General features: G+C 36.6%; 1 protein-coding gene across 4 annotated transcripts in view; it reads right to left on the bottom strand.

Annotated features, from left to right (window-relative positions):
* Positions 1-22,000, bottom strand: part of ASCC1 (activating signal cointegrator 1 complex subunit 1) — a 150,489-nt gene that overhangs the window by 31,653 nt on the left and 96,836 nt on the right. For all 4 annotated transcript variants that reach the window (XR_002825138.1, XM_023737702.1, XM_004383250.2 and 1 more), the window contains exon 8: positions 5,360-5,484. Coding sequence is in view for 3 of the 4 variants with exons in the window: in XM_023737702.1 (XP_023593470.1) it covers positions 5,360-5,484 (125 nt within the window). In the remaining variant the exon portion in view is untranslated. The remainder of the gene's footprint in view (positions 1-5,359; positions 5,485-22,000) is intronic.

Raw genomic sequence — 22,000 nt, 5'->3', positions numbered from 1 at the left:
GTTGGTCATGTGTATATCTTCTTTGCAGAAATGTCTATTCAAGTCCTTTGTCCATTTTTTAAATTGGGTTGTTTGTTACTGTTGAATTGTAGGAGTTCTTTATAGAGTGTGGATATTATTCCCTTATAGGATACATAATTTGCAACCCATTCCATGGGGTGTCCTTTCATTTTCTTGATAGTGTCCTTTAATGCACAAAAGTTTTCAATTTTGATGAAGTTCCCATTTATTTTTTCTTTTGTTACCTGTGCTTCCTGTTATCACATCTAAAAACCCATTGCTAAATCCAAAGTCATTGAGATTTTAACCTATGTTATCTTCTAAGAGCTTTATAGCTTTAGCTCTTGGATTTAGGTCTTTGATACAGTTTGAGTTGATTTTTATTTATGGTATAAAATAAGGGTCCAACTTCATTCTTTTGTATGTGGATCTCTAGCCTTCCCAGCACCACTTTTTGAGAAGATTGTCCTTTCCTACTTGAATAGTCTTGGTTTTGAAATCAGAAATGTGAGTCCTCTAATTCTGTCTTTCTTTTTAACTACTGTTTTAGCTATCTGAAGTCCCTTGAAACTCCTTATGAATTTTAGGATAGGTTTTTCTGTTTCTGCAAAAGATGCCACTGCGATTTTGACAGGGATTGTGTTTAATGTGTATATTGTTTTGGGCAATACTGTTATCTTAACAACACTAAGTCTTACAATTCATGAACACAGGATGTCTTTCCATTTGTTTAGGTCTTTAATTTCTTTTGTAGTTTTCAGTGTACAAGTCTTTCACCTCTTTTGCTAAATTTATTCCTAAGTATTTTATTCTTTTCCATGCTGTTTTAAATGGAATTTTCTTAATTTCCTTTTTCCAGTTGTTTATTGCTAGTATACAGAAACATAACTGATTGTTGAGTGTTGATTTTCTATCTTGCAACTTGGCTAAATTAGCTTATTAGCCCTAACAGTTTTATTGTGGATTCTTTAAGGTTTTCTACATATAAGATCATGTCATCTGCGTACAAAAATAACTTTACTTCTTCCCTTCCGATTTGGATGTCTTTAATGTCTTTTTCTTGCCTAACTGCTCTGGCTGAGACTTTCAGTACAATGTTGAGTTGTTGTTAGTTGGTGTCAAGTCAACTCTATGGTGGCCTTACGAAGAACAGAATGAAATGTTGCCTGGTCCTCTGTCATCTTCATGATTGTTGGTATGTTTGAGTCCATTGTTGTAGCAACTGTGTCAATCCACCTCACTGAGCAGTGGTGACAGCAGGGATCCTTACCTTGTTCCTGATCTCAGGGGAAAGGCTTTCAGTCTTTCACCATCAGGTATGATGTTAGCTATGGGTTTTTCTTAAATGCTGAAGAATTTTCCTTTTATTTCTTGTTTGCTGAGTATTTTTAGCATGAAAGAGTGTTGAACTTTGTCAAATGCTTTTTCTGCATCTGTTGAAATGGGCATGTAGCTTTTTTCCTTTACTCTATTAATGTGGTGTACTATACATTGATTTTCTTATGTTGAACCACCCTTGCATTCCTGGGATAAATCACACTTGGTCATGCTGTATAATCCTTTGAATGCCCTACTGGATTCAGTTTGCTAGTATTTTGTTGGGAGTTTTCGCCATCTATATTCATAAGGGATATTGGTCTGTAGTTTTCTTTTCATGGGAATCTTTGTCTGGCTTTAGTGTCAGAGCAATCCTGGCTTCATGGAATGTGTCAGGAAGGGTTCCCTCCTCTTCTCTTTTTTTGGAAGAGTTTGAGCAGGACTGGTGCTAATTCTTCTTTCAATGTTTGGTAGAATTTGCCAGCAAAACCATTTGGTCCTAGACTTTTCTTTGTTGGGAGGTTTTGAATTACTGATTAAATCTCCCCACTTCTTATAGGTCTATTGAGATTTTCTATTTTTAAGTCAGTTTTGGTAATTTGTGTTTCTAGGAATTTGTCCATTTCATCTAGATTATCTAGATTTTTGGCATATAATAGTCGTAGTTATCTGTGTCTTCTCTCTTTTTTTCTTAGGCCTTCTAGCTAAAGGTTTATCGATTTTATTGATCTTTTCAAAGAACCAACTTTTGATTTCATTGATTCTCTCAAATATTGTTTTTCTATTCTCTAGTTCATTGATCTCTGTCCTAATCTTTTTTATTTTTTGACTTCTGCTAGCTTTGGGTTTAGTTTGCTCTTCTTTTTCTAGTTCCTTAAGGTCTAAAGTTAAGTGGCTGATTTGAGATATTTTTTTCTTTTGTAATGTAGCCATTTACAGCTATAAATTTCCCTCTTAGTAATGTTTCTGCTGCATCTCATAAGTGCTGGTGTGTGGGCCACTGTCCCCATGGACTGGGGGATGGCAGCTGCTAATGTGACATGCCAAAATTCACCAAAATTTACCAGCCTCTCTCTTCATCAAGCACTCCCCCAGATGCTGCAAGTGTTCAAGTAGACTCCAGCGTCCTGAAATAGTTGATTCTAACGGTTCTTGCCAGCTCGGTAGTTGTTTCAGTATAGGAGCTTCCTACTCCACCATCTTCTGTGACTCACTCCCACGCAACAGAATATTATTTAGTAGGAAAAAGGAATAGGTACAGATAAATGCTAAACATGGATGAAACTTGAAAACATTATCCTAAGTGAAAGAAGCCAGTCAAAAAGGTCACATATTGTATGATTTCATTTATATGAAATGTTCAGAATAGGCTACTGAAAGTAGACTGTTGGTTGAATAGGGCTGGGGTGGGGGTTGGGGAGAAACGGGGAGTGACTGCTAATGGGTACAGGGTTTTTCTCTGTGGAGTGATGAAAATGTTCTAAAATTGATTGTTGTGATGGCTGCACAACTCTGAATATATGAAAAACCACTGAACTATAGTTTAAATGTAAACAGGTACATTGTATAGTATGTGACTTATATTTCAATAAAGCCATTATATTAAAAATACCCATAAGTAGAAAGGGATAACTAGACTCTGAACACAGAATATTTTCTTATATGAAGCTCTAGTGCTAACTGAATATAAATCTAGATCAACACAGTTTAGAAGATACAGATTCCAACATAATTCAACTCATTCTATGTCAAGAGATTAGTTAACAACAGGGCATGGGACAGTGTTAAGAAGATGAACTAAAAATTACGGACTAGAAAATGAAACCAAAATGCAATAATGATAGCTATCAAATATCTAATAAAATACCATCTATACCTGCACTGTCCAAAACAGTAGCCACTAGCCATGTGGGGTTATTTAAATTAAATAAAATTAAAAGTTTACTTCCCCCATTTCACTAGCCACATGGAGTGTACTACAGAGATCTAGGGAACCCTGGTGGTGCAGTGGTTAAGCATCTGGCTGCTAACCAAAAGGTTGGCAGTTCGAATCCACCACGTCGCTCCTTGGAAATCCCATGAGGCAGTTCTACTCTGTCCTGTAGGGTCGCTGTGAGTCGGAATTGACTCAACAGCAACGAATTTAGTTTTTGTTTGTTTGTTTGTTTTATAGAGAACTGTAACTCTTCCTTTACATAACATTAAAATATACATCACCTCAAGGTATTTTATTGTGTTTTCTACAATTAAAACTGATGTCCAAAACAAAGTAAATACTCCAAACCCCTTTAAACATTTCCATGAGATAGGCTAAATTACAATATGTAAATATCTCGAATATTCCAACCTTCTGCTGTACTATTCAAATAAAAGAAATGTGCTCTATCAGAACAAGAACAAATCCAGGGCTTTGGATTCTATTCACTACTCAGACAAGAGTCTCTAGTTTTTGACTGAGATCTCCGAATCTTTTTTGATCTCAATGTTCTCAAAGGTAAAATAGTAATTTATTTAGTAAAGTTTTAAATTAAATACAATCTAGTGTCACAAAACATTAAATACTTTAGAGTTGATAACTGGATAGCTATATATGTATCTCAGAGCCCTGGTGGTACAGTGGTTAAGAGCTCAGCTGCTACCAGACGATAGATAGTTCCAATCCACCAGCCACTCCTTGGAAACCCTGTAGGGCAGTTCTACTCCACGGCAACAGGTTTATATGTCTCTTGGTCTTATAAGGCTCTAACCAAATGGGGCTATTATGAAATGATTTCCAGTTGGGATCTCTGGTATATCTGAGAGAACTAAAAAGTTGTGCCTTGACAAAAAAAGAGCACATAAATTGTCGTAAACTATAAATCTACAAATCATACTTGGGTTCAAGTCCTGATGGAGTCCTTTTCCAACCGAGACTTTCTAAAACCAAGGTCAGAGTTCTAACAGAGGAAATAAAATCTGAATATGGGATTATGGTACTGGTATACTTTAAACAACAGGCCTTGGAAGAAAAACCCACATATAACTTAAATGTGTGGCTACTAATCAGATTCTGGATGTGCTGGAGCAGCTCTCACTTGGGGGTTGGGGATAGGCAGAAAAGAAGAACTCCTTTTGAAATGCAGATTATTATCCAAAATTAAGGGTTAAAACAAGGCATTCTTATATGAAGGCTAAGATTCCAAGGGAAAAAATTATCACTCTAACCCAGGGTTTCCCAACCTTGGTACTCTTGACATTTTCGACTGAATAACTGTTATGGGTGGCTGTCTTCTGCACTGTAGAGTGTTTAGCAGTATCCCTGGCTTCTATACACTAGATGTTGGTAAGATCTCCCTCTGCCCCAAACTGTGACAATCAAAAATGTCGCAAATGCATAAATGTGCTAACGGCACACAATGTATTGAGATGTAATTTGTGATAATAACAACATAAGACAAGATGCCAAACCGTCACTGGTTGAGAACTACAGGTAACATTTACTTTTACTAACTAACCTTCCTTTTATCTTTCCTCCTTTTAAAAAAGGCACAAATGGGATGGATGGGAGGGGGAAATGGGGAGTAATTGCTTAAGGAATACTGAGTTTCTGTTAAGGGTGATTAAAAAAAAATTGGAAATGGATAGTGGTGATGGCTGCACAACAGTGTGAACGTAATTAATGTCACTGAATTGCAGACATAAAAATGGTTGAAATGGCAAAAAAAAAGGCACCAGTATTGCATGGGACACCCGTATATTAAAAAATATTTTGTTGTTTACCTGACATTCAAATTTAACTGCACATTCTGTATTTTTATTTGCTAAATCTGATAACTCTATGTGTGACAGAAAAAAAAGATCTGGAATGCTACATTACCGTGCGAATATGTCCCTGCCCACTTCCACTAAGCTCATCGAAACAAGCTAACAGATCTAAAAAAGAAAATATATCAGTGCTTCTTTGAAAGCCCATTCTATTTAAACCCCATAATACGGTATCCCTATGGGATACCATAAGGCCTTGCTAATCACAAACTGTGCTGTAGCTCTATGGAGGGCTTACCATTGGGGTCTTTCCTGAACAGTGTATTCATGACTGTAGCATGGAGTTTCACACTATTCCACTCTTTCACTATTAGTCCAGATGACTGAAAACGTTCCAGCACTCGATCAACTAATTCCTGAAGCCTAGAGAAATTAAAGAAAAAAATTACAGAAGTCTTAGTAAACCCCTGAACCCCTCATTACTAATTTAACAATATTTATGCAATATCTAAGGATCCTTGGTGGTGCAATGGTTAAGTGCTAGCTGCTAACCAAACTGGTTCGAACCCACCAGCCACGCTTCATGGGAGAAAGATGTGGCAGTCTGTTTGCATAAAGATTACAGCTTTGGAAACACTATGGGGCAGTTCTACTGTAGTTTTATGCAAATAACACGCACCTTCTATGTTTTTTTGCCAACTGCACCTCCCCCAGCAAGGTATTTTCAAAAGTGTCACTATGTCAATTATTTTCACATGCTGCTGTAAAACAAAACAAAACAAAATTTAGCATAGCACACTTAATGAAAATACCTCGCAGTGGGAGGGCGCAGCTGATAAACGTAGAAGGCGTGTGTTATCTGCGTAAAAATATGGTACTCTGTCCTACAGGGTCGCTATGAGTCAGAATCAACTCAATGGCAATGGGATTGGTTTTTGGTTCTTGATGGGTCATCTATGTACTCTGTGCTATCACCATACAAGGCCCTGCATAAGAAGAGGAAGAAGAAAAGCCTGCAGTCCCCACCATCATGGAGCTCACGATCTTATCATGAGGACAGATACAGAAACAAATAATTGTAATATATCATGGTGAGTGTTACAGGGCACAATAAAAGGAGTGATCAACTCTACCTGGAGAGTGCCATGTTTTCACAGGAGGTTTAAACTTGGTCTTGAAGGATTACTAAAGGCTTGTGGATAAAATCAGGAAAAGAAGGGCCCTTAAAACAGAAGAAACAGAATATGCAAAGACGTCCAGGCATATAAGATCACAGGGTATTTGAAAAACTGCAAATTATTTATTATAGCTGCAACAGAATGGAGATAAGCTGGATTTGTAAGTAGTGATCTGACTTGGGAAGCCACAGAAAGGTTTTTAAAAAGGGAATAGTGTGGTTAGAAGTACATTTTTGAAAGCCGACTCTTGTGGCAGACTGGGAAATACGTTAGAAGTAAAGAGGCCAGCAGTACAGAGGTCAGCTAGGCAGCTACTATAAAAGTAGGAAAAACAACCAACATTTATTACGTGTCAGGCACTGTTCTGAGCTCTTCATAGCTATTAAATCATTTAATCCTCACAATAAATTATTATCCTATTTTACAATGAGGCAACTGAGGCACAGAGAGGTCATGAAACTCGATCAAGGTCACATAACTAATAAGTGGCAGAGAAAAATCAAAACGCATACAGTCTGGTTTCAGAGACCATGCTCTTAACAACTGCACTATAAAGGGGAAAATGATGAAGACCTACACTATGGCAGGGGTAATGAGAACTGAGACAAGGAGATGGATTCAGAAGAGCTACGTGAGATAAGCTGATGGGTCCTGGTGCTTACTCAGATGTGCCAGCATTGAAGGAGAGGAAGTTGAGAATGACTCTTAAGAGTCTGCCCTAAATAACCAGGTGGGTCACTAAGGTGAGGAGTTCTAGAGAAGCAACTGCTCCTGCCATATTGTGTTATGTTGTGTTGTTTTAGGAAGAGGTTTAATACTGTGTATGATTTTGCATATGTGGCACAGGATATCAAGGAGGACATGTTCGAGAGAGATGGAAATATAAGTCTGGAGCTCAAGAGAAAAACCTGGGCAACAGATACAGATTTTGGAGTAATCAGTGCAAAAACAGTAGTTAAAATCATGGGATAGATGCAGTCAAACCTGGGGTGAGTTCAGACTAAGCCAAGAAGAAAGCTCAGAGCCCTGTGGGATATTTCCATTTAAGGAGCAGAGAAGGAACCAGCAAAGACAATTGATAAGGAGAAGGAAAGAAGAGAGACCTGGAAAGTGTGGTATCGGAAAGGCTGAAAGGAGAGTTACAAGGCTGGCAGGAGAGGACAGTAATCAGTATAATACAATACTACAGAAGAGTAAAGTAAGAAAAGAAGCAAAAACTGCCTACTTATTTCTGACAAACGGAACACCATTAGAAACTTGCCAAAGCTGTTTGCTGGCACGCTGGAGTCAGAGGCCTGGTTGCAGAGGACCAAGGGAGAGAAGGTAAAGGTGATGGGTGTACATAACTCTTTCAAGACACTTGAAAGGAAGGCAAGAAACTAATGCCTTGCTAATTAGAAGCTATGTAGTTGAGAAAAGGTTGTTTGTATTTGTTTTCAATGAGGAAGGAGTTGAAAATGCTTACTGACAACAAGAAATAATCCAATAGAGAGGAGGGAGGTGAAACTTTAGGCAATAGAAGAAGCTGACAGAATAAGATCTCAAAGGAGATAGGAAGGGTTGATGTCCTCATAAAAACCCAAAACCCACTGCTGTCGAGTTGATTCCAATTCACAGCAACTCTTAGGACAGAGTAGAACTGCCCCATAGGGTTTCCAAGGCTGTAATTTTTAGGGAAGCAGACTGCCACATCTTTCTCCCGCAGAGTAGCTGGTGGGTTCAAACTGTTGACCTTTTGGTTAGCAGCCAAGCACTTAACCACGTGCCACCAGGGCTCCTAACGTCCTCACAGAAAAAAACTCGTTGCTGTCGAGTTGATTCTGACTCATAGCGACCCTACAGGACAGAGTAGAACTGCCCCCTAGAGTTTCCAAGGAGCAGCTGGTGGATTCCAACCGCTGACCTTTTTGGTTAGCAGCTGAGCTCTAATGTCCTTGTAAGCCCGCCGCCGTTGGAGTCGATTCTGACTCAGCGACCCTATAGGACAGAGTAGAACTGCTCCATAGGGTTCCCAAGGAGTGCTGGGTGGATTCAAAATGCCGACCTTTCGGTTAGCAGCCAAACTCTTAACCACTACACCACAAGGATTTCTTCATAGGTGGTGAAAATACAGTGAAACTTGTGAGAGCTGGAACTCGATGACACTGCCTTGTTTTTCTGGGTCTTGCAAGTTTTCTGCCTTTGACAGGGTGCAGTCTTACCACTTTTCTATCGCTCCCTATTAGTGGAAAATATTTGCATTTTCCTTCTCTGACAGGTTTCCACCTTCCACAGCTTCTGGCTTTCATAGGTCTTACTGTATAGAGGTGAACAAAACAAATGCCTGCCCTTTAATGAGAAACTAATTTTCTCTGTAAACCTTCATTTAATGTACAATAAAAAAATATAAATGCCTGCCCTTAAGCAGCTTCCATTCTAGTAGAAGGAGACAGACAGTAAGCAAATACACATATACTCTGTCAAGTGGTGCTACGCACCATAAAGAAAATGAAATAGAAAAGAGGGACCAGACTGTGATTGGGGAATGAGTATGCTATTTTAGATAGAGTGACCATGGAAGGTCTCTCTAATAAATCAAGTGACATTTGAGCAGAGATGTGAGGGAACAGCATCCCAGAGAACAGGAACAGCGACTACAGACACATAAGGCGGGCACAGGTGAGGGATGAGTGAGGAATAACGGGGAAGCCAGGTGTTGAATGAAACCGCCGAGAGGTGATGAGACTGGAGAGGTAGGGAGGACCAGGCCACAGAGGGCCCTCAGTCTCTTGCAAGGCTTTCACTCTGAGTGAGCTTTTAGAGGATTTTCAGCAGAGGAATTACAATTTGACTGACATTTTTAAAAAAAGCAAAAACAACTCTGGCTGCCGTGTAGAGGGCAGGCTGTGGTGGAGGCAAGGATGGACGCAGGAGGCTGGGCAACAACCCAGGTAGCTCAGTGGTAGCAGCAGAGGTGGTGAGATGTGGTAGACTTTCTGATATAACGGAGTCAGGAATTGAAGGAATATGAAAGAATTTTATTCTTAGCAACTGAATGACTGAATGTCAAAGAACACAACACATTTAAGGATTTGTGAGAAATTCTATAGAGAAGGACAGCAACAAAATGGAAAGGTAGTTTGAAGCCATGCTGTGAAGGCCCCTGTGGGCCAGGTAGGGTTGGAATCTTATTTGGTCAACATAGGAAGCCAGTGAGGGTTTTTAAAAAGCAAAACGCACACGGGAGAAATAAAAGCATGGAAACCAGTTAAGAGGGATGTTGCAATCATTCCCTGCTTCCTTATAGAATCACCCTAATTTTTTTTTCTGATTACAAAATCTGTTCATCATAGAAATTATAGAAAATGCAACAAAGCATAAACAGGAAAATATAACCTCACCATCCACAAATACACACTGTTAACTTTTTGGTATATATTCTTTCAGCCTTTTTCTACACATATACATCAATTTTAAAAAGACAAGAAACATACTTTTCTATAACCTGTTTATTGCACTTAATACACACCGATTATTTTTCCATGTCATTAAACTGTTTTTCTAAAATATCACTTTAAATAGCTTTTAGAATAGTTTAAACCAACAATGAGAAAGACTAACCAACAAAATATTGGTAAGGGAGAAAGAGGACTGATTCCTGAAAATGGCTGTGTCCCTAAATTACTAAGGGGAAGATAAAATATGTTCACACTGCACGTGACTCTAACTCAATTAGCTGTGCATGTGGATCTCCAGGCAAAGGCCTACATTACATTGGGTCTAAAAGTTTTTGTTACCATCACAAGACTGTAAAGATTCTGACCTATTTCTAAATAGTACAACATAACGTAAGTCTGAACGTGACGGTGACACCACAAAAGCTGCCTCAATCCCAAATCACAGCAGAATGAAGCCTCATGTTTCTCCTTCCTTTATTAAAAAGAAAAGTGGGCAGGGGGTACAGCTATGTAGAAACAGGGAGCAAGAAATGCTAGAAGAAGGAAAGTAGATAGATTAAGTGAAAGAAAACCGGCTTTGTCTTTCTAGAAAACTACGGTTTCTGCCCAATTTATTGATTTAGAACTTGGAAGGGATGGAAGTCCTTTAAAAAGTTCTAGTGTAGCCTGCTCATTTTACACAGTAGGAAATGAAGCACAGACAGGCTGAGTTGCCCAAAGTCAGCAACAGAAGGAAGCAGAATCCAAGTCTCCTGGGCACACGGTTCTGCTATTATCAATTTACTACACTCTCCATGAAGGCTGTCTTTGTCTTATTCACTGCTTTATCCCTGCACCTAAATTGGCACATAATCAGTGCTCAATATATATCTGTTGCACGCATCCATTAATAAATTCCTAGGGACAGCTATTTCGGAGTTTAAGAGAACTCAAGGGTACTTGAGCATAATCACTAAGATTTTCAGGTTGATGTCATGGATACTATATTTGACAATACGACACCCTATTTCTATTCTTTCAATTCTCACTTCATTGATCCTTTCCTGTTTGACTATGAATGAGTCACAAAGCTCCTCTATGCTTTCGCTTCCTCATAAGTAAAGTAAAATAATATAAGGCTGCTGTGAAAAAAATAATAAATTATTCCTAAGTAGCTTGATCATTTAGGTAGTACATTAGGTTTGAAAACAGAAGCCAGTTATTAATTTATAAATCTAAACTCTGATTTCAAAGGCCTGTGAATACTACAAAGCTCAAGCATTCCTGAGCTATCGTTAGAGACATGGAGTTGAACTGCAGAATGATTACTGAGTCGCCAGAAAGTGCAAGTTCCTGGCTTTTGTTTGCTTTTTCAGTTTAATACAGTTCTATTCAGTTAATACTTCTGTGTACAAGCATTACTTAATACTTACCGTACACAGGCGTTATGCTAGTCACTATAAGAATAAAAAACTAAACAAGCAGGCCTTGTTCTTAAAAAGCTGACAAATCTATTAAGATAACAAAATTTTTATTTTTTTATATGAGACTATAAATAGACTTTGGTAATGACATAAGAAATACAAGATGCTTTGAGTAATTTAAAAGTGGAAGAGATTATAGCTGGGTTGGGACTAGAACAGGCTATAAGGAGGCCGGGCTTATAACAGGGAGCTAGCTGTGCTGAATTCATCTTTGTATATCAGCTGAATGAATAAATGACTTAAATAAACTTTCACTGAACATCTACTATGAGCCATGCATTGTAAAATGCCCTGGATATATGAAGCTGAATAAGACATACGTCCTGACCTTGATAATCTTACAGTCTACTTGTGAAAAAGGGGAAGAAACGGACAGAAAGAAGGAAATATAGACAGCATTTTGGGCACAAACAGACGAGGAGCAACATGAGGGAAATTTTAGTCACAAGAAACAATATTAATAAAGACACAAAAGATCATCAACAAGTAGTGAAGCTGGCTGGAGCCAGACAGGTATAAGACAAGGGAAGATACAACTGAAATAGGCAGTTGGTGTCATACTGGAAGGTCTTGAATGTTAGACTGAGGAATATGAATGTGAAGTGATGAGAGATTTTTGAATGAAGAAGTCCTACGGTAGAAAGGCTATGGCTTAGAAGGACTGATCTAGCACTATTTCACAGGATCTATATACACTGACATAAAAGTAATGGCCAAGTTATAGTTCACAAAAAGAACAAACTGCAGAACAGTATGCATAATGTGGTCCCATTTGTGTAAAACAATATGCATAGAAAATGACTCTTCACAGTGTTTGCCCTGGGGAGGAAAACTGGGAGTCAGAACAGGGGTAAAGAGAGTCACTTAATTTTCACTTCAGCCATCTGTAAGGCTTTATTTTTGTAACAGAAAACAACATAAAAAGAAGCCTGGCTATGAAAGGAAGATGGGAAACTGTTATGTGTAGTCATGTTCGGCTGCGTAACTGTGGCATTTAATCCTGATATATATATATACATATACATACACACCAAACACAAAAACCAACCCGTTGCCGTCGAGTCTATTCTGACTCATAGAGACCCTATAGCGACCCTATAGGGCAGAGTAGAACGGCCCCACAGAGTTTCCAAGGAGCGTGTAGTGGATTTGAACTGTCAAGCTTTTGGTTAGCAGCTGTAGTACTTAACCACTATGCCACCAGGGTTTCCATACATACACACATACATAAATATATCCTCTCATCTTCTTTTCACCAAACTTTTTAAAACTGTATATATCCACTTATTCTTAATCTCTTTTTCTGGTCTGTCATGAGCACAGGCTTTTCAGTCAAGCAGAGCTGGTAAAACCATAATTGTACCACATACAACCACATACTGATTATTATTGACCTTGATGACTTGACCAAGTATACCTGAACAAATTTAACACTTGTCTGTTATACCAACATTGTAAAAAACAAAAACCAGATAAGCTAAAAGAAAAAACAAACAAACTTGCTATCCAGATAAACTAAGATTTTTATAGATCCAGACTAACTGATTTCTCTCCTGTTCTCTCTTCCCATGTTTTTTTTTTGGGGGGGGGGGTGGCGGGAAGGTAAATATATATTTACAAACTGTTTTGTAATTTGCTTTTATCACATAATACTCTTTTGTGAACATTTTCCATTTTATTAAATATTTTTCCAAGACATAATTTTTAGTCACTCCACAGCATTCTCTAATTCTATAGATGTTCTATAATTTACTTCCCACCAATCTCATTTTGATGAATATTTAGATTGTTTCCAATGCTTACTGCTATACACAATACTGCAAACAGATGTTTTCACATATAGATATTTGTCCACATTTCCGATTAATTCTATTAGATAAATTCCTAGAGGGAGAATTACCAAATCAAGAAGTATAAAATAAAACTCTTGGCACAAAAAGTCAACTTGCTTTCTGGGAAGCTCGTACTAATTTATACTTTACCAGCAGTGACCTTCTCATGTCATTTATCAAACATCTACTTAGTGTTCTTTGCTTTTAAAATCTGTCTTCTTTCTTTCAATAGATTTTAATCTCCTTAAGGTTAGGGCCATTTTACCCATTTTTGTATCCCTTATGGTGTCTAATACAGGGCCTGGTACTTTGTAAGTACTTAGTTATTTATTTTTGGGTACTTATCTATTTTTAAAAAATATATATATATTTTATTTTTTAGAGCAGTTTTAGGCTTACTGAAAAATTACACAGAAAGTACATAAAGTTGCCATATATACCTTCTCCCCACTGCATATAGTTTCTCCTATTACTAATATCTTCCATTCATGGGGCACATTTGTTATAAGTGATGAACCAATATCAATATGTTATTATTAAGTAAAGTACATAGCATGCGTTTAGGGTTCACTTTTTGTGTTACACATTTCTTTGGGTTTTGACAAATGCATAATGTCATGTATCAATTTTACGTCAGTCTTTTAACTCGGATATTCTTAAAAGATACTGAAAAAAGTCTTCCTTTTAAGTATCTTGATTCCTTATTTATAGTCTCCTTCTCCAATTACAGTTTACAATAGGCCTGGTGGGCAGTTGCATATTTTGATATCTTCACCTACACTGCTGGATAATATAGTAACAAGCTTTCCTCTTGTCTCTGCCTTCTGTAAAGCCTAGTCTATAGTTCAGATATTTACCTTTTGTCCAGCTGCTTGTTAGCACTTTTACTGACCTCTTATCAATTTTAAAATTTTTAGTAGTTTTTAGTAGACTGTTATCTGCAAATGATGACAATTGTGTCTCCTTTCCAATTGTCTCTGTTTTATAGCTTAGGTATTAGCCAGGACTTTCAGAACAGTATGTTTAATAGTAATGTGAATTACAGGCTACCATGTTTTCTTTCTGATTGTAACAGGAGTAAACCAGTATGTTACCATTCAATATGACTGTTGATTATTGCTTTAAATAGATATTTATCATATTAGGAAATATCTATTTCTAGTTTTCTGTAAGTTTTTAATTAAAAAAATGGGTTGAATTTTATCAAAAGCCTTTTACGTATCTATTTAGATATTAGTTTTTAATTTGACCTGTTTGAGAGTATATTATTATCAGATTTCCTGGTTTTAATTCATCTTTGCATTCCTGAGCTAAACCAGCTTAGTCATGATGAATCATATTCATGTACTATCATCCACTTTCAGAAAATTGTCTAATCAGGCAGATGTTACCATTGCCTCCATGTATCGGTTCTCATTGCTGCTGTGCTAGTTTAGGCCTTTTTTGCTTCTTACCTGAACTACCACAATAGCTTTTAAATACCTCCCCATCCTGTTCCTGGCTCTTCACTTCAATTGCATACATAGTATATAACTGCATTAAATCTATATAGACCCCTTGGAGTAGAACTGACATGTTTATGAAACTGGGTCTGTATCCTTGAACATGGGTAATCTCTCAGTTTATAACTTTCTGCAAAAAGGTCTTGAACATACTTTGCTATATTTATTCCTAAGTACCTTATAGTTTTTGTTGCTACTGTAAATGGATAGCATCTTTTACAAAATGATGTTCTCTGTTTATTGCTGGTATATAGAAAAGCAACTGATTTTAGTATACTGACTTTATAGCCAGTCACCTTGCTAAACTTATTATTTCTAATACCTTAATCTAAACAGTCTTTAGTGTTCTCTACATAGATAATCATATCATCTGTGAGTAATGACAGTTTTGTTTTCTCCTTTCCAATTCTTGGTGCCTTTAATTTCTTTTTCTTCTTGCCTTACTGCACTAGCTAAGTCTTTGAATCAGTGTTGATAGTATGCGTTTTTGTCTTATCACTGATTTTAAAGGGAATATTTCTGACTTTTTCACATCAACAGTGATATTTTCAGAATATCTTTGTAAAGACATCCTTTATCAGAATGAAGAAGTGCCCCTCTATCCCTAGTTTGCTCAGAGCCATTTGTTTAATTATGAATACATGTTAAGTTTTATAAAATGTTTTTCTGCATACATTGAGATATTACATGCTTTCTGCTTTAACCTTTAATGTGGTTAATGACATAGATTTTCTAATGTGAAATGACCCAAGATGATACAACTTGATCATGGGTGTTTTCTTTTTTATATACTACTGTATTCAGTTGTCCCATATTTTGTTCAGTATTTTTATGTCTGTTTATAAGTGAGACTGACCTATAATTTTCCTTTCTTATACTATATTTAGTTTAGGTATCAAGGTTATAATAGACTCAAGAATAAGCTGAAAGAGGCTAGAATTTTTCTATGCCCTGGAAGATTCTGTATAAGATTGGAATGACCTGTTCCTTGAAAATTCAATTTATTCATTTGTAAAAGCTTCTAAGCCCAAGGTGGTTGTGTTTTTTGGTTTATTTTGTTTTTGTAGGAAAATGTTTAAATATTATCTAATTTCTTTAATATTTATAGGACTTCAGGCTTTCTATTTCTTCTTGAGTCTTTTTGATAAGTATATCTTTCTATGAATTTTGCTCAATTTGTCTTAAGTTTTCAAATTTACTGGCATGGAGCTGTTCATGGTATTCTCTTATTTTTAAAATTACTTATTATTTTTAAAATTTTTCATTCTTGACATTGTTTATTTAGACCTCTCTCTTTTTTCCTTGATCAATTTTGCTGGAGGTTTTTATTTTTTATTAATATTTTCAAAATAATTAAACTTTGGCTATACTGGTTCTCCCTAATTGCGTATTTGTTTTCTATTTCACTAATTTATGTTCTTACCTTTATAATCTCCTTCTTTCTACTTTCTCTGGGTTTATTCTGTTATTCTTTTTCTAGTTTCTTCAGTTAGATACTTACCTAATTTTCTTTTCTAACAGAACTCTTTAAGGCTATAAATTTCCCTTTAGACACCACTTTCACTGTATCTCAAATTTTGAAATGCAGTATTTTCACTATTACTCTGTTCTAAATGTTATAAATCCCCATTATGATTTCTTCTTTGACACATGGATTATTCAGAAGTGTTTTCTTATATATGAGGATTTGAAAAAAAAAAATAATCTTTTTGTGACAGACCGCTCATTTTGCTGCATGAGGGTCAAAAAATGTTGTCTATAAAGTACCACCTCACTGAAATTTATTAAACCTTACTTTATGATCTAGTATGTGATCAATTTTTTTAACTGTTCCATGTGCTTGAAAAGAATATGAATTTTCTAATTGTTGGGTACATAATTCCATAAATGACTATTAAATTAAACTTATTAATTGTAAAAATCTTCTAGATCTTTACTGATTTTATATCTGTTTGGCCTATCAATAATTGAGAGATATATCGCAGTCTCCTCCTATGATAATGGACTTGTCAATGTCTCCCTAATAAAAAATTAATCATACAAATTTTCATTAATCTATTAGGTTCATACAAGTTTATTACTGTTATATCTTCCTGGCAAATTGAACTTTTTATCATTATATAATAACCTTCTCTATTGCTAATAATGCATTTTTCCCTTAAGCCTATTGTATCTGACATTAATTCCATTATGCCAACCTTCTTTGGGTATTTGCCTACTCTGTCATTTTCCTTTCTATTATTTCAATCTTATGCTGTAGATGTGTCTCTTGTAAAGGGCACATAGCTTAATTTTGTTTATATCTAGTCTTATAATCTCCTTCTTAACTGTTAAGTTTATTCCGTTAACATATAATTATTATACATCAGGACTTCTTCCTACTATCTTACTTTTTATTTCTATTCCTCCTGCTTTTTTCATGCTTGTAGCTGCTTCCCCCCTTTTTTGATTGAATTTATATTTGTTCCTTTTTTACTTTTTTCCTTCTACTTGTTTGGAATTTATACATCCTATTTCTATACTACTGTACAGGGCAGTTCTACTCTGTCCTATAGGGTCACTATGAGTTGGGATCAACTCGATAGCAGTGGTTTTTTTTTTGTTTTTTTTTTTTACTTCTATACTTACCCTTAAATTTTTACTATGACCATTTTGCTTAACTAAGTTTAAAGTTAAATAATATCTTAACACTCTCTCCCTCAAAAAATTAAAAAGGCCCCAGAACACTTCAACTCCAGAATCCTCCCTTAGTCCTGATTTACATTCCGTTTGTTGATAATTTGAGATCTTTCATTTTTTTAAAACACCCCCTAAATATAAAATAATTATTTTTATACAGACAATATTTGCCATTTTATTTATTCATCATTCCTTCTTGCATCTCAGATCTCTGGATTCATTTTCCTGAAATATATCCTTTATAAATTCCTTTACTGCAGAAGATATCGCATAGTGATAAATTCTCTTAGTTTTTGTTCATCTATAGAAGTTTTATTTCACCTTTGCTCTTTAAAGATTTTTTTCTAAGTAAACAATTCCAGGCTGACATTTTCTCACAACATTGAGAAAATATTCTGCTGTTCTCTGGCTTCTGTTGTTGCTGCTGAGAAGTCTGCCATCATTATAATTGTCCATCCTTTGTAGGTGGCTTTTTTTAAGATATTTTCTTTGTTTTTAGTCTCTGCATTTCCTTATAATTTATCTAGGTACAGATTTTTTTTAAATGTATTCTGCTTGTATTTAATTCTTCTCTTATCCATGGCTACTACCTCAATTCAAGCCCTTCTAATTTCTTCACGTGGCCATCTCATGCCATCCTAAACCAAAAACCAAAACCAAACCTGTTGCCATCCTACCTCCTCCTTATTATGTCCCCATCCATATCGGGAATTTGCTAGGCTTTTCCTTGCCTAAGGGCTCTTGCTTTGTTCTTCTTTTTTTCCTAGAACAGCCCACCCACCACTCTGCCTGGCAAATTCCTACTCCTTCAGATCTCAATTCAAATATCAATTCCTTAGAGAGGCTTTCCCTGACTCTACCCTTCTCCAGTCTAAAATAGTGCTTTCTTCTACAGAACATCATTTTTCCCCATTTAGTCTGTATCACGTTTTGCAACTATACATTTATGTGTTTATTTTTCAATGTCTATTTTCCCATTAGTCTGGAAACTACATGGGAGAAGGACTGATGTCTGGCTTTATTTACCACTCTGTATTCAGAGGCTAGCACAATGCCTGGCACACAGCAGGCCATTTAATAAATTTTTGTTGAATAACTAAATGACCAACTAGAAGGACTGGCTCCATCAGAGATAATGTACGGCATTCTTCAGAAAGGAAAGAAAATCAAGGGGGCAGGAGAGATGAAAATAGGTAGACTGTGAAGAAAAAACGGAGAAAGCTGGCATCCTGTTCTCAGTAAAATGTGAGGAACCCATTCTTCTGAGGGGCAACAGTGCGGGCGTAAGAGAAGAACAGACAGTCCAGAATAGCTACTGTGTTCAACACATAAATCTCAACAAGAGCAGACTACTAAGTATTGAGTAAAAGGTTGCCACGAATCCCTTACCTAGTCATGCTTTGCCAAGTCCAAGGAAGCATCAATAAGTGTAGCTACACTGCCCCAGCTCTCTGTTTCCAGGGAAATTAATCTGACCTAAGTGGTGCCATCCTTCTAAAGGTCAGGCACGTCACATTCAGTCATTTTAGAGAATCTTTCATTTAAAATAAAACCACACAAAGAAAACTGAATGTTTTTGTATTTTGACTACCATGTGGCTTCTCCCCGTTGCCTCTTGTATTGAGCAGTGTCTTTTCACATAAAGAAACACAAAGAGAGAACGGTCCTTAAAAACAAGGCCACGTCTTACTCAACTGTGTATCATTTGCACCGCCTTGCGAAATACCTTGCACAAAGGAGGCATTCAAACAGTTTTAAAATTGAATTACATAAGAGGTGAACAAGTCTCTCTGACACCCTAGATTTGTGGAGGGGAATTTACAAACCTTTTTGAAACAGTGCAAGCGTGTCTCTTCTTGTGAAGGAGGAATGGGTAATTGAAAAGGAAAAAACAGAGCAGTTAAGAGACAGGATTACCCCAAAATGTAACTCTTGGTTGATGCACACTAATGTATTCAGCGGGTATTTCACAAGACCTTTTAACTTACAAAGCCTCAACAACAGGAAGTATACAGTGTAAGGGCTGGATCTGTGGGAAAACAAAGGGTATATTCACCTTCTGAGCACTCACCCTTCCATTAGTGTGGGTACAAATTATGTTTGAGCACTGTCTTCAAAAGACATCTAGCTTCTACAGCTCTTATCTTTTTCCCATCACAAAGGCCTATTATTCTCTAAACCTGAAAGCCTTCTATAGAACTGAGGTCTAACCGCTAAAGCAAAAGGTAAACATATCCATCAGACGCACTCAAGTTAAACACCCTTTCCCAGTAACCGCTCTTTATCCCTCTGGAGCATTAAAAACAGAGAAATTCAAAACTGTGCAGTCCATGCCACAGACATGTTAAAAGAGATCTGAACCCCTAGATCAGGAAAAATTCACTATTTTGCTTGCGGAAACATTGTCACCCCATGTAAATCTTCCATAGGGTTTCATGTTAACTGCATGTTTATAGGCTACCACAGATTTTTGTTTTAAAACAGTAAGGTTTAAACAGGCACTGACAACAATTAAATACGTCCCATGACAGAGGATATGGAAACAAATTAACAGAGGGCAGGCTGAGTGGCCATTATGCCCTATAAAAGCATAAGGTTAGTCAAGGAAATAGAAAACCATGATGTTAAAACATTTCGAAAGTGGGTCACCATCAAGAGACAAATGCATAAACAAAATGTGGTATATACACACAATGGAGTATTACAGAAGTGAAGTTCTAATACATGCTATGACATGAACTTTGAAAACATCACGCTGAGTGAAAGAAGCCAGATACAAAAGACCACAAATTGTATGATTCCATTTATATGAAATATGCAGAACAGGCAAATCCACAGAGGCAGAAAGCAGATTAGCGGTTGCCAGTGGTTGAGGGGAAAGGTAGAAGGGGGAGGGGCTGCTTAATAGATATAGGGTTTCCTTTTGGCGTGATAAAAAAGTTCTGGAACTAGACAGTGGTGATGGTTACACAACACTGTCAATGTTCTAATTGCCAATGAAAAACACTTGTAAATGGTTAAAATGGTGTCTTTTGTGTTATATGAATTTACTACACACAAAAAAGTGGGTCAGGATTTTCCACTTTACTCTAAAACCAAGGTTGGAGCATAGTTTATCATACTCAGCCTAGCACATACACACTGAAAACCTTTATCATGGCATAGGCAGAGGATGGCTTTGCTATCTAAGTGTTCCTTAGCCAAGTCACTTAGCTCTCTGTACCTCCCTAAACTATAAAAGGAGCATAATAATAGTATCTATCTTATACAAATGCTTTGAAGATTAAATGCAAGCTATACATACTAAGCATGGTGCCAGGCAAGAATAAGTGCTAAGCAAAAGTTGGTTATAATTTCCCTGGAAACTATAATCTTAAATGTTAGAAGTAAAACCTTACCTATATTAGCAGTTCTTACACTGTGGTCTGTGGACCTCTAGAGGTCCCAAGAGTCTTCTAGGGGGTCCACAAGGTTAAAACTATTTTATAATAATTATATGACATTATTTGCCTTTTTCAATGTGATGATATCTGCACTAACGGTGCGAAAGCAATGGCAGGTAAAATTGCTGACAAAATTAAGGCAACAGCATCAAACTGTACTGGTAATATTATAGTCTTCATCACACATTCACAGTTTTAAAAAAAGCCACTTTTTCATTTATCCTTGATGAAACTGTAAATATTGTAAATCTTATTAAATCTCACCCCAAGTATACGTCTTTTTTTGTGTGATGAAACTGTATATGTATATACAATATTATATATGTATAGTTTTTAAACTGTATACTTAAGTAGATGGCTGTCTCAAGGAAAAGCATCTGTGAAACTGAATTGTGAGCTGAACTAGCCTCTTTGTTCCTGGAAGACTATTTTTACTTGTAAGAATGCCTGACAGACAAATTATGGTTATTCAGATTTGGGTATTTGGCAGACATTTTCTCAAAAAAGAACTTCAAGGAAAATGACTGTCAGTATTTTTTGCCAATAATAAAATCCAAGCTTTTAAGCAAAAATTAGAATTTTTGGAAACTTCCGTCATGATGAGCTTAACACTTCCCAATACTTTAAGGTTTTCTGATGAGATTGGTGGTGATAAGTAAAACCCGTGAAAGCCAGAACCTGTGTAAGGTAGAAACCTGTCAGGGAAGGAAAACACAAATATCTTCCACTGAAATGAGGGACAGAAAAGTGGTAAGACTGCACCATGTCAGAGGCGGAAAACTTGCAAGACCTGGAAAAACAAGACAGTCCCGTTAAGTTCTGGCTTTCACAGGTTTCAATCAGAATACATTTATGTTTATATTGCACAATGAAATGTGTCAACATTTGGAAGATCTGCATAATTCACTGAGCTAACATTTTCCAAATGACCAATGTTACAAAATCATGCCTGGGTAAAAGATGCAGTCAAAATACAAGCTAGACCAATGGGTTTTACAGTAACAGAAATGAAATGTTCATCAATATGGTTTCAGATTCCACATTGCAGCTGATCTTCAAGAAACTATGACTTTTCCAGTTTTAGTATAGTATCAAATAGCCACAATTATCTGAAAAGGTCATTAAAATACTCCTCTCTTACATTATGCTGAGTGAAATAAGTCAACCACGAAAGCACAAATATTGTATGAGACCTCTACCGTAAAAACTCATGTAAAAGTTTATACACAAAAAGAAACAATCTTTGTCGGTTACAAGGGATGGGAGGGGTGGGGGGGAACTAAAGAGACAATAGATAAGTGGTAACTTTGGTGAAGGGTAAGACGGTACACAGTACTGGGGAAACCAGCACAGCTTGTACAAGGAAAGGTCATGGAAGCTCCACAGACACTTCCAAACTCCCTGA

Source organism: Trichechus manatus, unplaced genomic scaffold (assembly GCF_000243295.1).
Source record: "Trichechus manatus latirostris isolate Lorelei unplaced genomic scaffold, TriManLat1.0 scaffold00106, whole genome shotgun sequence".
Classification (NCBI taxonomy): Eukaryota; Metazoa; Chordata; class Mammalia; order Sirenia; family Trichechidae; genus Trichechus; species Trichechus manatus.
Note: the sequence above shows the minus strand (reverse complement) of the source record. Positions and strands in the feature narration are given on the sequence as shown.